General features: G+C 46.4%; 1 protein-coding gene and 3 non-coding genes across 4 annotated transcripts; all 4 read left to right on the top strand.

The window, feature by feature from the left end:
- Window positions 1-744: 744 nt before the first annotated feature.
- LOC139401115 (small nucleolar RNA SNORD41) lies at window positions 745-815 on the top strand. Its single transcript, XR_011632860.1, has one exon. It is a non-coding gene; the product is annotated as a small nucleolar RNA SNORD41 (small nucleolar RNA).
- Window positions 816-870: 55 nt separating this feature from the next.
- On the top strand, window positions 871-16,521 carry LOC139401112 (transportin-2-like; the record flags this gene model as incomplete). Its single annotated transcript, XM_071145589.1, has 12 exons — window positions 871-1,041; window positions 1,801-1,882; window positions 2,224-2,346; window positions 2,462-2,580; window positions 3,092-3,152; window positions 4,788-4,959; window positions 6,293-6,445; window positions 10,669-10,894; window positions 12,787-12,958; window positions 13,350-13,436; window positions 14,515-14,622; window positions 16,312-16,521. Coding segments are annotated over 12 exons (1,639 nt in total), but the record flags the coding sequence as incomplete, so codon positions are not given.
- LOC139401113 (small nucleolar RNA SNORD41) lies at window positions 2,880-2,950 on the top strand. The gene has a single exon (XR_011632858.1). It is a non-coding gene; the product is annotated as a small nucleolar RNA SNORD41 (small nucleolar RNA).
- On the top strand, window positions 6,684-6,754 carry LOC139401114 (small nucleolar RNA SNORD41). The gene has a single exon (XR_011632859.1). It is a non-coding gene; the product is annotated as a small nucleolar RNA SNORD41 (small nucleolar RNA).
- Window positions 16,522-16,844: the final 323 nt, after the last annotated feature.

Genomic DNA, 16,844 nt, shown 5'->3' with positions numbered 1-16,844 from the left:
CCCCCGCCCTCTACCTCTCCGCCGCCGCCCTCTACCTCTCCGCCGCCGCCCTCTACCTCTCCGCCGCCGCCCTCTACCTCTCCCCCGCCCTCTACCTCTCCGCCGCCCTCTACCTCTCCCCCGCCCTCTACCTCTCCCCCGCCCTCTACCTCTCCGCCGCCCTCTACCTCTCCGCCGCCCTCTACCTCTCCCCCGCCCTCTACCTCTCCCCCGCCCTCTACCTCTCCGCCGCCCTCTACCTCTCCCTCTACCTCTCCCCCGCCCTCTACCTCTCCCCCGCCCTCTACCTCTCCCCCGCCCTCTACCTCTCCGCCGCCCTCTACCTCTCCCCCGCCCTCTACCTCTCCGCCGCCCTCTCCCTCTACCTCTCCGCCGCCCTCTCCCTCTACCTCTCCCCCGCCCTCTACCTCTCCCCCGCCCTCTACCTCTCCCCCGCCCTCTACCTCTCCCCCGCCCTCTACCTCTCCCCCGCCCTCTACCTCTCCCCCGCCCTCTACCTCTTCGCTGCCCTCTCCCTCTACCTCTCCGCCGCCCTCTGCCTCTCCGCCGCCGCCCTCTACCTCTCCCTCTGCCTCTCCGCCGCCCTCTACCTCTGCCTCTGCCTCTCCGCCGCCCTCTGCCTCTCCCCCGCCCTCTACCTCTCCGCCGCCGCCCTCTACCTCTCCGCCGCCCTCTTTACCTCCTAAGAAGTATTTTTACTCTCTCTAAATGTTTCAGTAGCGTTCTCTCCACATCCCATGCCATCTGGATATGATGCAGAACACCTTGACAGTGATTGCCAGTGATGCTTGTTGTATTCATACTGTCTGATCCAGACCTGTAGCCTATTGCCTCCAATCATCCTACTTCATTCCCCTCTGTTGCTCTGAGTTTGACTCGGTCTGTCTGCGTGTGTTCTCTTGATCAGGGCTCGTTTGGAGCCCTGCAGAAGATCTGCGAGGACTCGTCGGAGCTGTTGGAGAGCGACGCACTCAACCGCCCGCTCAACATCATGATCCCCAAGTTCCTGCAGTTCTTCAAGCACTGCAGCCCTAAGATCAGGCCAGTCCCAGGTCCCCTGTACCACCAGACTATCCTGGTCCCAGATCACTTTGTGCTGTCTTGCCAACACCTATGTTCATTGTTATGCCAGTGACTAGGTGTTGGCAAGACAGCACAAACAGATCTGGGAACAGGCTACAACCAGACGCCACTGGTTGTTTCTTTGTTCTCACTGTTGTGTCCACCATAGCAAAACGTTTTGCACCAGATTAGACATCTGTGTTCTTATTGGACCAGCTTAGGTAGTTGCATGGAACCTTTGTCATTTTCAAAACGTTTTGCACCAGATTACACATCTGTTCTTATTGGACCAGCTTAGGTAGTTGCATGGAACCTTTGTCATTTTCAAAACGTTTTGCACCAGATTACACATCTGTGTTCTTATTGGACCAGCTTAGGTAGTTGCATGGAACCTTTGTCATTTTCAAAACGTTTTGCACCAGATTACACATCTGTGTTCTTATTGGACCAGCTTAGGTAGTTGCATGGAACCTTTGTCATTTTCAAAACGTTTTGCACCAGATTACACATCTGTGTTCTTATTGGACCAGCTTAGGTAGTTGCATGGAACCTTTGTCATTTTCAAAACGTTTTGCACCAGATTACACATCTGTGTTCTTATTGGACCAGTTTAGGTAGTTGCATGGAACCTTTGTCATTTTCAAAACGTTTTCCACCTACTATCCCACTGTTTTCAAAGACATTCATTTACTCTTTTTGTAAAACTCTTACTCATGGTGCTATTCTCTCTGCCTGTAGATCTCATGCCATCGCCTGTGTGAACCAGTTCATCATCGGCAGAGCCCAGGCCCTGATGGACAACATCGACACCTTCATTGAGGTGAGCATCAGGCAACGCACAACACTGTTGACCATAGAAATATAATCACCGTGGTCAGATGGGCTATTCCCATTCTAGTAGTTCTACTTCTATGGTGGTGACTCTGAAGAACACTGATCTGATCATCTGGCTATGTTGCAGAACACCTTGACAGTGATGGTTATTGACGCTTGTTGTATTCATACTGTCTAATCCAGACTCTACAGCCTCTTACATGTCCATCGTCTAGACAATGGTGTGTACTGTAATCAATGGTGTTGAGGATGGCTGTAGATTCAAGACTGACATCTGTCTCATTTTCTTCTCTGGTCTCTCTCTCTCTTCGTGTCTCTGTCTCTCAGAGCCTGTTTGCGCTGGCTACAGACGAGGACTCTGAGGTGAGGAAGAACGTGTGCCGGGCTCTGGTCATGCTGCTGGAGGTCCGTATCGACCGGCTGATCCCTCACATGCACAGCATCATACAGGTGAGACCACCACTTCCTTATTTACTCTCCCACTGACCAATCAGCATGTCCGACACTAATGTCATACCCCATCATCCAATCCCTGACACTGCTGTGTCTATCTCTCCCCCACCAGTACATGCTGCAGCGCACACAGGACCCGGATGAGAATGTTTCTCTGGAGGCCTGTGAGTTCTGGCTCACCCTGGCTGAGCAGCCCATCTGTAAAGAGGTGCTCTCTGGACACCTGGTGCAGTGAGTAATCCTAAACATACCTGTAACATACAGCATCACCTGGACCTGATGTAGAGAGAGTGGGCACGGTCAGGTCAGAGGTGTAGAGGGGAACAGAGGTTAGTCAATAGTACATCATGCAAGAGTAACATTCCCATAGAGGTCCTATACTTCCTAGTGTGTTTCATTCTGTTTACACACTTCACTGTGTTCTATTAGGTGTGATGTTTAGAGGAACAGAATGTTGATGACAGTTAAAGGGTTGGCTAGCTGCAGTACAGACATCTCATGACATTTAACCTCTGCCCTTCCCATGCTGTCTGGATATGATGCATAACACATTAACTGTGATGGTCAGTGATGCCTGTTGTATTCATACTGTCTGATCCAGACAGCTGCAGCCCACTTGCCACATCTGACGCTCTGTAACTTAAATCAATTATTATATGGAACCAAGAACTGCAGTGTTGCTGATTGACCAACAGTAGGAAGACGGCTTGACTAATGGTGTCTGTTCTCTCTCCTCCTGAAGGCTCATTCCTATCCTGGTGAACGGCATGAAGTACTCTGAGATAGACATTATCCTGCTGAAGGTGAGCCTGTCTCTCAGTTCTGGGTGTGAATGATGACACCACACCTATTTCCCCCCACCAGGGTTGTGTTCATTAGTGCACACTAGCAAAACATTTTGCAACGGGGAAACGAAAAGGACCAGTCAAGACAGTACCTCCCTGTTTCAGACCATTTGTTCAGTTGTGTGCTTAATGAACACGACCCAGAAGTCTTTCCTCCCACCTTCCCCCTCCTCTCTTCTTACTGGTAATCTTGGTGTGATGGCAGCTTTATGCTTGAGACTCGACTGATGTTAGACGTATTCGTGCTCTCTGACCTAAGTGTTGTATCTGGTTAATGCCAGTTAATACTGTAGCACAGTTTTCCCTCTGTCAACTGTCCACACATTCCCAGTTCCACAACACCCAGGCTAACCCACAGGGGATTTCCCCTGCAGGCACTCCTTACTCTGACTCCTAGTCCTCTGTGAACTGTCCACACATTCCCAGTTCCACAACACCCAGGCTAACCCACAGGGGATTTCCCCTGCAGGCACTCCTTACTCTGACTCCTAGTCCTCTGTCAACTGTCCACACATTCCCAGTTCCACAACACAACACCCAGGCTAACCCACAGGGGATTTCCCCTGCAGGCACTCCTCACTCTGACTCCTAGTCCTCTGTCAACTGTCCACACATTCCCAGTTCCACAACACAACACCCAGGCTAACCCACAGGGGATTTCCCCTGCAGGCACTCCTCACTCTGACTCCTAGTCCTCTGTCAACTGTCCACACATTCCCAGTTCCACAACACCCAGGCTAACCCACAGGGGATTTCCCCTGCAGGCACTCCTCACTCTGACTCCTAGTCCTCTGTGAACTGTCCACACATTCCCAGTTCCACAACACCAAGGCTAACCCACAGGGGATTTCCCCTGCAGGCACTCCTCACTCTGACTCCTAGTCCTCTGTCAACTGTCCACACATTCCCAGTTCCACAACACCCAGGCTAACCCACAGGGGATTTCCCCTGCAGGCACTCCTTACTCTGACTCCTAGTCCTCTGTCAACTGTCCACACATTCCCAGTTCCACAACACCCAGGCTAACCCACAGGGGATTTCCCCTGCAGGCACTCCTCACTCTGACTCCTAGTCATCTGTCAACTGTCCACACATTCCCAGTTCCACAACACCCAGGCTAACCCACAGGGGATTTCCCCTGCAGGCACTCCTTACTCTGACTCCTAGTCCTCGGTCATAAAGTCACACAGTTACTTTCCCCTGCATCCTCTGTGAACTGTCCACACATTCCCAACAACACCCAGGCTAACCCACGGGGGATTTCCCCTGCTAGGCACTCCTTACTCTGACTCCTAGTCCTCGGTCATAAAGTCACACAGTTACTCATTTGACTGCATTAATACCCTTCTGGCTGTTTCTGGCACTAAGCTGTGTCCATATGTCCATGGTTCAGCATGCTTTTTAGAGTGAGAATGTCTTAGCCTCCTGAACTGAAACCACATTTGGCCTAAGTTATTAAATATTAGCCTGGTCCCAGATATTATTGTGCTGTATAGCCATCTCTTATGCGTACTGTCATGTTTCACAGCACAGACCTCGGACCAGAAAAATAAAACACACCGCAATGATACATCTCTCTCTCTCTCTCTCCAGGGTGATGTGGAGGAGGACGAGGCTGTGCCAGACAGTGAGCAGGACATCAAGCCCCGCTTCCACAAGTCCCGCACCGTCACCCTGCAGCACGAGGGAGGAGAGGGCGAGGAGGGAGAGGACATCGATGAAGACGACGATGATGATGACGATACATTATCTGACTGGAACCTACGTGAGTCGGGTTTGACTTAAAGCCGACAGTTACTGAAACCACCGCAGCCAGGGTGGAGATGCGTTAGAGAAAACACATTGAGTAGATGACAGGAGCAGGAGGGTTGTGTCTGCTGCAGGCTCTACGTGAGTCTTGTCTTACTGCCACCGCAGCCAGGGTGTGCTGGCTTGTGTCTGCTGCAAATGTCTGCGTGTGCTGGCTAAATATGTACATATGATAGTCATTCCTGTGGGACAAAGACAAAGTTCTCACACCATCCTGACAGCACTGGCTCGGTTACTTCCCTGTTTGGCTGCTCTCTCCACTGTTAGTGCACTGCTCCCCAGCGTCTCATTAGCAGTAGAGCTGGAGGTGCTGATTGGACAGTGTGAACCCTGAACAGCCAGAGTAGTGATTACTGACATCAGTGACGCTCCCTGCTGCTGTCTGGAAATGGAGTGATTGGCATGCAGAGATTCCCCAGAACGGTGGGAGACCCCTGTTATCACAATGGTGTCTAGAAATAAAACAACATGGAAGTGGTATTGCAGAGATTCACCAGAACTGTGGAAGACCCCTGTTATCACAATGGTGTCTATAGAAATAAAACAACATGGAAGTGGTATTGCAGAGATTCACCAGAACTGTGGAAGACCCCTGTTATCACAATGGTGTCTATAGAAATAAAACAACATGGAAGTGGTATTCTGTATATGAGTGTTATTTCACGTAGCCTTTACCCAAATGATTTAGCTTTTTAGCGGTGTCATAACTAGATTACAAGGTGGATAATCCTTAGACATTATTTTATGGAAATTGCTGTCATTGCTTCAGGGCTGTTGCTAGTCTCGTCAGCCAGACGCCAACATCAATGACTTTCTGGTGAAGGACAATCTGACTTGTTGTGGAGAAACCTAGAACTCCTTAAGTGGCTGGTAGGCTGTTGCTAGTGTGTGTGTGTGTGTGTGTGTTTAGAGACTGCAGAAAGACATTGTGTTTAGCTCCTGCTGTGGAAGTGATGACATGTTCTCATCTGAACATATATGATGCTAATTAGAGATCGTTTTCTGATCCACAGCAGCATATTGGTAGGACTGGTCTCCTTCAACACCTTTGGTTTATTTGGAGAATCTGTTACTGGTCAGTCCTGTACAACTTGGCCTGGTCCAGATTCAGTAGTGTGAAAAGAGTATGATATTAAATGGCTAGTTCACTCTAAAACCATCTTTAGTATTTTGTTCATTAGTCCACTGTTAATAAAATCCCTGCAGTCAAGTTTTCAACATAGAGCACTTTGGTGCAGAGTTTGAGTGAACTATCCCTTTAACGGTTTGTCCCTCTTATCTCCCCGTAGGCAAGTGTTCGGCGGCAGCGCTGGATGTGCTGGCCAATGTGTTCCGAGACGAGCTGCTGCCTCACCTGCTGCCCCTGCTCAAGGGCCTTCTCTTCTCCCCTGACTGGGTCACCAAGGAGTCTGGCATCCTGGTGCTGGGGGCCATCGCTGAGGGTAAGGACTAGGAAATCAATCAATCACACTGTTGACACTACACATAGATCTCTTGCTCAGTCTCTCTCCTTCTGTGTGTCTCCCTCTCCACACTTTGGACTCTTTCTCTCTTGACACCATCTCTATCAGATCTCTCTCTGTCTGCTACTTTCTGCTCTGTTGCTCTCCTCTCTTCTTTCTCTCCTTCAGTACACAGTGGTTCTTTCTCCTCTCACTCCATTGAGAGTTGACTGTCCCTCTGGATATGATGCATTCTATGTAACTCCTGACTGTTAATGATGGTGTTAGTATTCATACTGTCTGATCCAGAGGTCTCCTTCAGTCAGACTTCTCTCCTCTGTCTGATCCAGAGGTCTCCTTCAGTCAGACTTCTCTACTCTGTCTGATCCAGAGGTCTCCTTCAGTCAGACTTCTCTACTACATTTTGCCACTTTTTTTTAGATTTAGTCTAGTCTTAGTCATTTTGACTAAAATATTAGTCACATTTTTGTCATTTGAATAATGATTTAGTGTAGCCATTGTTAAAATGAGGGAAATAGTGGGCCATTCTAGTCCACTAAATGTCTTTATATTGTAGTCCTATTTTAGGGTTAGGGTTAGGTTAGGGTTAGGGTTGGGTTAGGGTTAGGGTTAGGCCATTCTAGTCCACTAAATGTCTTTATATTGTAGTCCTATTTTAGGGTTAGGTTAGGGTTGGGTTAGGGTTAGGTTAGGGTTAGGTTAGGCCATTCTAGTCCACTAAATGCCTTTATATTGTAGTCCTATTTTAGGGTTAGGGTTAGGTTAGGGTTAGGTTAGGCCATTCTAGTCCACTAAATGTCTTAATATTGTAGTCCTATTTTAGGGTTAGGTTAGGGTTAAGGTTAGGTTAGGGTTAGGGTTGGGTTAGGGTTAGGGTTAGGCCATTCTAGTCCACTAAATGTCTTTATATTGTAGTCCTATTTTAGTCATCACATTTTTCATGCCTCATTAACCGATAGTTAACACACATCACTGACTTCCATGTGCACAAACATACATAGCCTTGTCCTACCAACATATCGTTCTGCATAACATCCTATCACATGATTCTCTTCCCAATAGCCCAATTGGCAGAAAAACACATTACTCTGCAGCAGGTAAAAAAACAAGTGATTGTAGTCAGTATTTAGTCTCATTTTCATCAACGTAAATGAAAAATAATTTTGGTGAATTGCAATGTTTTCTGGGTCTGTTTAGTCAGTTATCGTCTTGTCTTTTGCCACTGAAAAATACAGTGGGGCAAAAAAGTATTTAGTCAGCCACCAATTGTGCAAGTTCTCCCACTTAAAAATATGAGAGGCCTGTAATTTATCATAGGTACACTTCAACTATGACAGAAAAAATGAGGAGAAAAAATCCAGAAAATCACATTGTATGGGATTTTTTATGAATTTATTTGCAAATCATGGTGGAAAATAAGTATTTGGTCACCTACAAACAAGCGAGATGTCTGGCTCTCACAGACCTGTAACTTCTTAAGGAGGCTCCTCTGTCCTCCACTCGTTACCTGTATTAATGGCACCTGTTTGTTATCAGTATAAAAGACACCTGTCCACAACCTCAAACAGTCACACTCCAAACTCCACTATGGCCAAGACCAAAGAGCTGTCAAAGGACACCAGAAACAAAATTGTAGACCTGCACCAGGCTGGGAAGACTGAATCTGCAATAGGTAAGCAGCTTGGTTTGAAGAAATCAACTGTGGGAGCAATTATTAGGAAATGGAAGACATACAAGACCACTGATAATCTCCCTCGATCTGGGGCTCCACGCAAGATCTCACCCCGTGGGGTCAAAATGATCAGAAGAACGGTGAGCAAAAATCGCAGAACCACACGGGGGGACCTAGTGAATGACCTGCAGAGAGCTGGGACCAAAGTAACAAAGCCTACCATCAGGGCCAGTGACTCAAATCCTGCAGTGCCAGACGTGTCCCCCTGCTTAAGCCAGTACATGTCCAGGCCTGTCTGAAGTTTGCTAGGGAGCATTTGGATGATCGGGAGAATGTCATATGGTCAGATGAAACCAAAATATAACTTTTTGGTAAAAAGTCAACTCGTCGTGTTTGGAGGACAAAGAATGCTGAGTTGCATCCAAAGAACACCATACCTACTGTGAAGCATGGGGGTGGAAACATCATGCTTTGGGGCTGTTTTTCTGCAAAGTGACCAGGACGACTGATCCGTGAAAAGGAAAGAATGAATGGGGCCGTGTATCGTGAGATTTTGAGTGAAAACCTCCTTCCATCAGCAAGGGCATTGAAGATGAAACGTGGCTGGGTCTTTCAGCATGACAATGATCCCAAACACACTGCCCAGGCAACGAAGGAGTGGCTTCGTAAGAAGCATTTCAAGGTCCTGGAGTGGCCTAACCAGTCTCCAGATCTCAACCCTATAGAAAATCTTTGGAGGGAGTTGAAAGTCCATGTTGCCCAGCAACAGCCCCAAAACATCACTGCTCTAGAGGAGATGCATTGAGGAATGGGCCAAAATACCAGCAACAGTGTGTGAAAACCTTGTGAAGACTTGCAGAAAACGTTTGACCTCTGTCATTACCAACAAAGGGTATATAACAAAATATTGAGAAACTTTTGTTATTGACCAAATACTTATTTTCCACCATAATTTGCAAATAAATTCATTAAAAATCCTACAATGTGATTCTTTTCTCATTTTGTCTGTCATAGTTGAAGTGTACCTATGATGAAAATTACAGGCCTCTCTCATATTTTTAAGTGGGAGAACTTGCACAATTGGTGGCTGACTAAATACTTTTTTTGCCCCACTGTAGGTGTCAATGAAATGAACACTGCTCTCTCTGTCCCTGTGGACTCTGCTAGTCTCTAATATCTGTCTAGTTCCTTGTTGCGTTAGGTCAGTTCAGATTGACTTAGCAGTGGTGCTGTCGGTCCTTTTTGTCAGTGGATGCTCTATTGTCTCTCTCCACTGTGATTTGTCTCTGTCTCTCTCCACTGTCTCTTTCTCTCTCCACTGTGATTTGGCTCTACTTTCTCTTTCTCTCCACTGTGATTTGGCTACACTTTCTCTTTCTCTCTCTCTACTGTGATTTGGCTCTACTTTCTCTCTCCACTGTGATTTGGCTACACTTTCTCTTTCTCTCTCCACTGTGATTTGGCTACACTTTCTCTTTCTCTCTCCACTGTGATTTGGCTACACTTTCTCTTTCTCTCTCTACTGTGATTTGGCTACACTTTCTCTTTCTCTCTCCACTGTGATTTGGCTACACTTTCTCTTTCTCTCTCCACTGTGATTTGGCTACACTTTCTCTTTCTCTCTCCACTGTGATTTGGCTACACTTTCTCTTTCTCTCTCCACTGTGATTTGGCTACACTTTCTCTTTCTCTCTCCACTGTGATTTGGCTACACTTTCTCGTTCTCTCTCCACTGTGATTTGGCTCTACTGTCTCTCTCTCTCTCCACTGTGATTTGGCTCTACTGTCTCACTCTCTCTCCACTGTGATTTGGCTCTACTGTCTGTCTCTCTCCACTGTGATTTGGCTCTACTGTCTCTCTCTCATTCTTCAGCCCTTTATGACCCCTGTCTGTTAGTCAGTAACACACTAATATCGGCAGACAGCAGATGTTGACAGTGAGGGAGACGTGTCCTAATGCAGAGTAGGTGTAATGCCATATATTTTCCGCTGGGCTGACCCAGTTAACACGTCACTAATAGGATGTACACTAATTGGATTCCATCTGAGAGTATATTTTATTTTAAAAGGTATAAACACTAAGCCAGATGACTGGCTGTCCTTCACGTGGCTTTGTGTTGATAATAGACTTGGCCAACAATTGAGTGTTGTCAATAAAGAATTTGCCTCAGGCTAGCTAGATTCAAATTCTATCCAACTTTATCGACATGAAAGGAGGAATTGAATGTTGCCTAAGCGATACACAGATGGCAATATTCAATTGAATCTCTTCACAAATACACCAGGGGAAGACAATGTGTCATGGTTAAACTGATCACTTAATATTGAGGTTTTATCTCCAATATGTGCTTTGACCTCATACCCTCCCTACAAAACTGATCCCCCCCCACCCCCAATCACAAACCAAATATTAAAACAGCGTCATAAAAGGTCAAGTAAAATTCCATGCATTGTTGTGCTTTACCTCCCCCCCCCACACCTCATCCTGTGTCTGTGACAAAAACACTCTCTAACCCCTCCTCTCCTCCAGGCTGTATGCAGGGCATGGTGCCCTACCTCCCGGAGCTCCTCCCCCACCTCATTGCATGCCTGTGTGACAAGAAAGCCCTGGTGCGCTCCATCGCCTGCTGGACCCTGTCCCGCTACGCCCACTGGGTGGTCAGCCAGCCCCCAGACTCCCACCTCAAACCCCTGATGACCGAGCTGCTCAAGAGGATACTGGACGGCAACAAGAGGGTGCAGGAGGCCGCCTGCAGGTGTGTACTGTGTGTGTGTGGGAGTGTCCTTTTGGCATTGTCAATGTGTTTCAGCTATGACAGTCAGACCTGCCCCCCCCCCCCCCCCCCCAATTAATTAAGCTGTGCTTGATTGAGCTTGCCTGCTGTGATGGAACCAATGGAATAGTCCCAAAAGTTCGACCCTGGCACTCAAGGCAAGCTCAATTTAAACGCTCAAGATTTTTGACTTCTGCTGTGGAAATGATGACATGTTTCTCACCTGAACATATGATGCTAATTTGAGATCGTTTTCTGATCCACAGCAGAATATTGGTAGGACTGGTCTCCTAAAGGGTTGTGTATAGGCCAGCTTGGTTGTTAACCTCTCTGGGAAATGTGGGACGGTAACGTCCCACCTCGCCAACAGCCAGTGAAAGTGCAGGGTGCCAAATTCAAAACAACAAAAATCTCATAATTAAAATTCATCAAGCATACGAGTATTTTACACCATTTTATAGATAAAATTCCAGCCACAGTGTCCGATTTCAAATAGGCTTTACAGCGAAAGCACCACAAACGATTGTTAGGTCACCACCAAGTCACAGGAAAACACAGCCATTTTTCCAGCCAAAGAGTGGAGTCACAAAAAATACAAATAGAGATAAAATTAATCACTGACCTTTGATGTTCTTCATCAGATGACACTCATAGGACTTCATGTTACACAATACATGTATGTTTTGTTCGCTAAAGCTCATATTTATATCAAAAAATCTAATTTTACATTGGCGCGTTACATTCAGTAGTTCTAAAACACTCAGTGATTTTGCAGAGAGCCACATCAATTTACAGAAATACTCATCATAAATGTTGATGAAAATACAAGTGTTACACATGGAAATAGAGACACATGGAAATAGAGATATACGTCTCCTTAATGCAACCGCTGTGTCAGATTTCTAAAGAACTTTACGGATAAAGCTGACCATGCAATAATCTGAGTACAGCGTTCAGACCCACAAAGCAGCCAAAAAGATATCCGCCATATTGGGTAGTCAACATTAGTCAGAAATAGCGTTATAAATATTCACTTACCTTTAATGATCTTCATCAGAATGCACTCCCAGGAATCCCAGTTCCACCATAAATGTTTGATTTGTTCGATAATGTCCATAATTTATGTCAAAATAGCTTCTTTTGTTAGGGCATTTAGTACACAAATCCAAACGCGCGTTCAGGTCCAGCCGAACGTCGGACGAGAAGTTCAAAAAGTTATACTACAGGTCATAGAAACATTTCAAACTAAGTATAGAATCAATCTTTAGGATGTTTTTTATCATAAATCTTCAATAATGTTCCAACCGGAGGATTCCTATGTCTGTAGAAAAGCAATGGAACGGAGCTACCTCATGTGGAATGCGAGTGACCAGCCTGTGACTCTCTGCCAGACACCTGACTCATTCAGCTCTCATTCAGTCCCACTTCACAGTAGAAGCCTCAAACCAGTTTCTAAAGACGGTTGACATCTAGTGGAAGCCTTAGGAAGTGCAACAGAACCAATATCCCACTATCTCCAATAGGGTCTGAGCTAAAAAACTACAAGCCTCAGATTTCCACTTCCTGTTTGGATTTTTTTCTCAGGTTTTCACCTTCCATATGAGTTCTGTTATACTCACAGACATCGTTCAAACAGTTTTAGAAACTTCAGTGTTTTCTATCCAATACTACTAATAATATGCATATATTATAAGCATCTGGGACAGAGTAGCAGGCAGTTTACTCTGGGCACCTTATTCATCCAAGCTACTCAATACTGCCCCCCTGTCACCAAGAAGTTAAAGCAGATGTTATTGAGTGTCCACTGTATTAATGTCTGTGTGTGTGACGTGTCCATTCTCGTGCTCTGACCCATTGGCCTTTGTGTCCCTAAGTGCGTTTGCCACCCTGGAGGAGGAGGCATGTACAGAGCTGGTGCCCTACCTCAGCTTCATCCTGGACACGCTGGTGTTCGCCTTCGGCAAGTACCAGCACAAGAACCTGCTCATCCTCTACGACGCCATCGGAACGCTCGCCGACTCCGTAGGACACCACCTCAACCAGCCTGTGAGTCTGGATCTTCACTTAGTTAGCAAACTAGCACTTAGCAACATCAGCAAGCTGGATCAGCTTCATTTACCGCCTTACATCCTCTGTTGTGGTGCGTTGTTGCTGTATCACAACCTCCTTGGTTACTTTTCATAGGTTCATCTTTATGCCTCTCTGCTCTCCTCTATGATGAATTCTAAACAGACATTGGACATCTGAATCACCAGTGTGGATGTATTTTACAGTGAGGTTGTTTAGTGAGAGAAGACAGGTGTATAAATCATGTCACATGTAGGTTGTCGCTACGTCACAATCTCACCCTGGTTGGTTTACACAGGTTTCATCTTTATGGTGAGGAGACACAATATTACTGGACTGTATAATGACTGTCTCCTCTCTGCCCCTACAGGAGTACATCCAGAAGCTGATGCCTCCCCTTATTGCCAAATGGAATGAGCTGAAGGACGAGGACAAGGATCTCTTTCCACTTCTGGAGGTTCTACATTTATATATAAATATATACAACCATGTTTGGTGCATCACGAGGTGGATCATTCTTAGTTTTGATTTTGTGGTATTTGCCGTCATTGCTTCAGGGCTGTTGCTAGTCTCCTGAGCCAGACCAAAAATAATGACATTCTGCTGAAGGACATTCTGGTATGTTGGGGAAAAGCCTAGAACTCCTTAAGTGGCTGGTAGACTGTTGCTAGTGTGTGTGTGTGTTTGGAGACTGCAGAATGACTTTACGTTTAGCTGCTGCTGTGGAAGTGATGACATGTTCTCATCTGAACATATATGATGCTAATTAGAGATCGTTTTCTGATCCACAGCAGCATATTGGTAGGACTGGTGGTAGGACTGGTGGTAGGACTGGTGGTAGGACTGGTCTCAACCTCTTCATCTGACAAATAACTGGTGCTGGAGATCGGGCATTAGGCTGGTTTTTTTGATCTCCATACAGTTTTATGTTACTAAAACTAGAATCTGTAACAGACTGGACTGTGTTTTTGAGACTTTACCTGTTGCCAAAGTATAACAAATGTGTGTTTAGGAGTACAAGGGCAAATTTACTTATTGCACACGCTCACTTCAGAGTAGGCATTCCCTCGTGAAAATATGCAAATATGTACAAGAATGTGACAATAGGATCTCACTAGCGGGTGCTTGGCGCTACCCACCTCCTTGCTTGTTCTGCCCACTATGATTGATTTCCTCCCATTGGAAATGACAGGCTCTGGTTGATCTTGGGTTTGTTTATAAAAATTAAAAAATGTTAACGTCCAGATGTGATTTTGCAAAAAATGTCATTAGCTCATGAGATCTAAACGGGGATTGACTGACTTCTGTATCTGAGAAGTTATAAATCCACTCCCTCCATTCCTTTTGTTGATATGAAATCACAGGAACAGTAAAATAATGCTATTTCTATTTATTTAGGGAATTTTAAGAATTTGAATATTTTTTTCTTCAAATTGACAGGACACTACTTTGATCTGTTGATATGCAGGCTGTATTTTTGTTGTTTCCGTCCCCCGCCCACCAAACTAACCCTGTCTCTCCCTGTGCCTCCCCAGTGCCTGTCGTCGGTGGCCACGGCCCTGCAAAGTGGCTTCCTGCCCTACTGTGAGCCTGTCTACCAGCGCTGTGTAACCCTGGTCCAGAAGACCCTCGCTCAGGCCATGGTAAGAACCTATAGAGCTCGACTGCTTGTTATCCTAAAAACTGGATATGAGTTACCCCGGGTAACTGAGTCGGTTAATTACATGACCTTTATGAATTCTGAAGCCTTTATGTGCTTGTTTTCATTACATTAATAGTTCAATTCACAAAAAGTGACGTTAGTTGAAGATTCTCATAAAACTAAATGTAGAACATCTCCTAAGCCTGTGTTTACCAGAGACCTTATTTTTGGCTTTTATCCCCCAAAAAGGATACATTTTCCCATAGGCTTTGTCCAACGAGCCATGGTTTTATTTATTTAGTTTACCTTTATTTAACTAGGCAAGTCAGTTAAGAACAAATTCGTATTTTCAATGACGGTCTAGGAACAGTGAGTTAACTGCCTGTTCAGGCGCAGAACGACACATTTGTACCTTGTCAGCTTGGGGGTTTGAACTTGCAACCTTCCGGTTACTAATCCAACGCTCTAACCACTAGGCTACCCTGGTGGAGTTAGTACCTACAAAAAGACACCATTACTATTGCTCTCTCTAGTACAGTTTATACACATTAAATCACCAGACATGCCTTCAGTGAAGAACCATGTTAATGTATAGCAACAAACTGTTACAAAATAAGCCAGCTATAGGTAGGTTTCCTTCCAATTGGCGACCAGATTTTCATGCAAATATTCGACAGGCGCCATAAAAACATTATGTGCGTTTTCCCACATGAGATGGTTCCATCCAATTGACTTGTTGTGTGTAGGTAGCATAGTGGTTAAAAGTGTTGGGTTCACTAAACGAAAGGTGGCTGGTTTGAATGGCCGAGCCGACTTGGTGAATAGTCTGTGCCCTTGATCAAGGCACTTCACCCTAATTTAACCTAAATTAACTTTTGTGGTTCAGTTTCCATGTACCGGGCCTCCCGGGTGATGCAGTGGTCTAGGACACTGCATGGCAGTGCTAGCTGTGCAACCAGCAACTGTAGGTTCGCGCCCAGGCTCTGTCGCAGCCAGCCACGACCGGGAGGTCCGTGGGGCGACGCACAATTGGCCTAGCGTCATCCGGGTTAGGGAGGGTTTGGCTGGTAGGGATCACGCACTAGCGACACCTGTGGCGGGCCGAGCGCAGTGCACGCTAACCAGGTCGTCAGGTGCACGGTGTTTCCTCCGACACATTTGTGCGGCTGGCTTCCGGTTCGGATGCGCGCTGTGTTAAGAAGCAGTGCGGCTTGGTTGGGTTGTGTTTCGGAGGATGCATGGCTTTCGAACTTTGTCTCTCCCGAGCCTGTACGGGAGTTGTAGCGATGGGACAAGATAGTAACTACAAGCCATAGACTACAAAAAGAAGCCTCCAACACACAGCAAAGATTTAAAAGCATGACTAGAGACTCAATGAGTAAAGCATAAAGCTACTGGGTTTATGAGGAAGTTCATGTTTAAGCTGTTATTCATCACTGTGACCATTTTGTTCAAAACTTTTAGAAACCAAGTGTTCCGATAAGCTTGTTCTTAGTAACAGCTTATTTTTTAATATCAAGGAATATTTAACTTTATAAATTGGTGCATGAGGCAGAAAAAATGCAGTGCGACTTTAGTTTGGCCATCAGCTGGAAGACTGTCCACTTCTCAGCGGAGGGAGGGAGGTAGAGCGGAGAGATGGGGAGTCTGGTGAATGGCAGCCTCACCCCTGCTCCCTTCCTCCCCTCAGACTGACCATCAGATGGAAGACTGTCCACTTCTCAGCGGAGGGAGGGAGGTAGAGCGGAGAGATGGGGAGTCTGGGGAATGGCAGCCTCACCCCTGCTCCCTTCCTCCCCTCAGACTGACCATCAGATGGAAGACTGTCCACTTCTCAGCGGAGGGAGGGAGGTAGAGCGGAGAGATGGGGAGTCTGGTGAATGGCAGCCTCACCCCTGCTCCCTTCCTCCCCTCAGACTGACCATCAGATGGAAGACTGTCCACTTCTCAGCGGAGGGAGGGAGGTAGAGCGGAGAGATGGGGAGTCTGGTGAATGGCAGCCTCACCCCTGCTCCCTTCCTCCCCTCAGACTGACCATCAGATGGAAGACTGTCCACTTCTCAGCGGAGGGAGGGAGGTAGAGCGGAGAGATGGGGAGTCTGGTGAATGGCAGCCTCACCCCTGCTCCCTTCCTCCCCTCAGACTGACCATCAGATGCAGGCCAGCAGTCCAGTGAAAAACAAACGCATATTATGCTCACCTTGCTATGCCTCAAGTATTACA

This window comes from Oncorhynchus clarkii, unplaced genomic scaffold (genome assembly GCF_045791955.1).
Source record: "Oncorhynchus clarkii lewisi isolate Uvic-CL-2024 unplaced genomic scaffold, UVic_Ocla_1.0 unplaced_contig_608_pilon_pilon, whole genome shotgun sequence".
NCBI lineage: Eukaryota > Metazoa > Chordata > Actinopteri > Salmoniformes > Salmonidae > Oncorhynchus > Oncorhynchus clarkii.
This window is presented reverse-complemented; position numbering and strand designations above follow the sequence as displayed.